Genomic DNA, 2,635 nt, shown 5'->3' on the forward strand with positions numbered 1-2,635 from the left:
TAGAATGGAAATTGGGGGAAATGTCCGTGAGAGCTTCCCACTTCCCAGCTCTTGGTGGGTCAGATGGATCATATTCTTTCTTCACCTTAGGAATCTGTGTCACCCACATTGGGGTGACTATGAATGTAGTACTCCTGATCAATTCCAAACCTTTAATTTCTTCTCTACTGTATTAATCCCATCTCCACATCTCATCATTCCAGAAACCAGACTTGAATCTCTACTCTTCCTGAAACTTAATCCATATTTTGACATGTGAGATCCGAACAATGGCATTCTGAAAATTTGTCACCAGAAGTTTTACACATCTTACTTTTCCCACAAAACCGTCTTCGTAAAATACCTTCTGATCCAAGTTTCCTCTCACGAGTGGTCCCAGCAGGGTATAGTACGTGCAGCCGCCTGTCTCCTCAACAGGCTCATAGCCTAGTTCTACTAGCCCATTTTCCAACTGGTACTGCCTGTTCTTGCCAGTGCCTGTCAACACCTGGATCCGGCTCACCTCATGTGACTCATCAAAAATCACCAGGTAGCTGCTGCCATCAAAGGCAAAATCAGTCTGAAAGTAATCTTCATTCAAAAAATAGGCATGTTCTGGGGGATGGAGACCTTTCACCAACATGCTAGTGAAGATTTGGGCAGGAGGGTTTTCAGGTCCATCTTCTTCCTTTTCCTTTTCTTCTTGATAACATGCCTTCTCAAAAGTGATACGGTTCTTCTGAGAATGGAAAAGGTAAGTAGTGGGGCTAATTGGAACTCTCTGGCCCAAGAGAAAACGGAACCTTGAGAGAAGCAAGTCTGTTGGGGCGTCCTGGAAGAGCAAGAAGAAGGTGCTCAGCTGGGAGAGGTGAATTGTGTGGAAAACTTTCCCCGAGAAACGTAGATCCGAGAACTCCAAGGTCACCCAAGGTATTTCCTTCCAAGCTTTTACTGTCCAATAGATTAAAGCAACATATTTGGAGCTGCAGTGAACATTATCTCCTGTCATTAGAAAGTAATCTGAGAGGTTGCTAGCAAAGTTCATGAGGAGGGCGTAATCTGTGTTCTGCTTGGAATAAAATGCCTCACGGAATGGGGAGTGACTGGCATTTTTGCCATCTTTTGGAAGGGAAGAGTCGTTGAGGAGACCACGGATCACAAGTAGCTTCTGGGCCTTGATATGTGCTTTGAAGAGGCCTGAGATATTTGCTACTGTTCCCCTGAGCTGCTCAGGGTCAAGATTTGGCAGGTGGACCAGCACTATGAAATAGTTCTGCTCATTTAGTGAGGTTGTCTGGAACAGGTATTGCAAGGTATCCACGAGGTAGCTTTCATTAGGATGCTGCATGGAGGAAATTCCCACTGTCAGGAGTTCTAAGGAGAGATACGAAGATCTTCAGGTTAGTCAAGAGTTCATAGACTATTCTCCAGCCTTCCCTTGCATGGCACCCTGAGGTTAATGTATAAGCCATCAATGGGGAGGCGTTACCTAGTCAGAAGTGGTCAAGAATGCTTGCACGTTTGATTATAACCTCTAAAAACTTGCCCAAGTGTTACTAGGAAGAACAAGACTTTTTAACGAACAAGGCAGCTACCTACCCAAGGCAATTTTTCTGGTCTGGAAGATTATTTTAGCCTAGGCCTTGACTTTCAGAGTTACCTCAGACCTGGAGTAGACAGTTTTCAGGCACTTGTGTAAACCTGAAGGTTCTCTTCACTATGGCAAGTCCTACACCCCTCTCTAAACTACTTTGAGTCAATTCTGACTCATAGTGCTGGGACGAAACTACCCGTATATCTCCCACTGAGCAGCTGCTAGATTAAAATAATTCATTTATGGGTTAGCAATACAACGTATTACACAATACACCACCAGTTTTCATTCTATCCAGTTCTTTTCTCAGTGGCTGTTTTAACTCCTCTTCAACCCTGACTTATCCTTCTTCGGTACCTGTCATCAATGAGTTTGCCTAAGGGATGGATATGTGTCTAGGTTACTAGGGTTTTCTGATCTTTGCCATTCAAAGAAGAAGAGAAAAGCACTCAAGGTTAGAATCTGTATTAAACTCTCTCAGAGCTTTCTGTTTGCCTCATCAGACCCTTCATTTTCACTCTCTGCCTATTTCCTCCTTTTCTTGTCCCATGTCTGACTCTGCCCTCCCATGTACTCACTCTTTTTCGTAGGAAGGGTTCCAGCCAGGATTATGCAGTTGGCATGTTGGAGTAGAGGGGAGTCTTCCTGTATCTTCTTGAAGGATCTCACATGGTTCTTGCTTTCAGAGCTGATTTGTTCCTCAATAATCTGCCAAGCGGTTTGCTGCTTCTTTTCCTCCTGAGGATAGGTTATGCATCAGTCCTGATTCATCTCTGAGTCTTTTGAAAACAATTGCATTTCAGTTCCTTCAAACCCCAGGATACCAGTTTCCAGCTTTACTGTGCCCGTGTTAGGTCCACTGCAATTCCCACCGCATCAGGAAAATACACAGGGGTTTCAGTGTGGGTTACAGCCCCTGCAGCAAGGGAGTCGGACACCGCCCCCACCCCATTTGTGTGACAGGTACTAGGTTTATGTAGGGTAAAGAATGTCTCATTACCACTTTCTCCGCCATTACTACTGGTAAAAACAATCTAACTCAAGTTAGGACTAGCTGCTGTG

The 2,635-nt window shown here is 44.5% G+C and overlaps 1 protein-coding gene across 1 annotated transcript; it reads right to left on the reverse strand.

Moving 5' to 3' along the window:
• Nucleotides 1-220: 220 nt before the first annotated feature.
• Nucleotides 221-1,327, reverse strand: LOC102867837 (alpha-1,3-mannosyl-glycoprotein 4-beta-N-acetylglucosaminyltransferase C-like). Its single transcript, XM_006887975.1, has one exon. It carries the CDS (start codon nt 1,325-1,327, stop codon nt 221-223), a length of 1,107 nt encoding a protein of 368 aa, XP_006888037.1.
• Between the last annotated feature and the right edge of the window lie 1,308 nt (nt 1,328-2,635).

This window comes from Elephantulus edwardii, unplaced genomic scaffold, assembly GCF_000299155.1.
Source record: "Elephantulus edwardii isolate Elephantulus edwardi_28Jun2011 unplaced genomic scaffold, EleEdw1.0 scaffold00063, whole genome shotgun sequence".
Taxonomy (NCBI): Eukaryota; Metazoa; Chordata; class Mammalia; order Macroscelidea; family Macroscelididae; genus Elephantulus; species Elephantulus edwardii.

Bases quoted from the DNA above. Each gene is read 5' to 3' on its own strand.
- LOC102867837 (XM_006887975.1), bottom strand. From the start codon at position 1,327: ATGCAGCATCCTAATGAAAGCTACCTCGTGGATACCTTGCAATACCTG.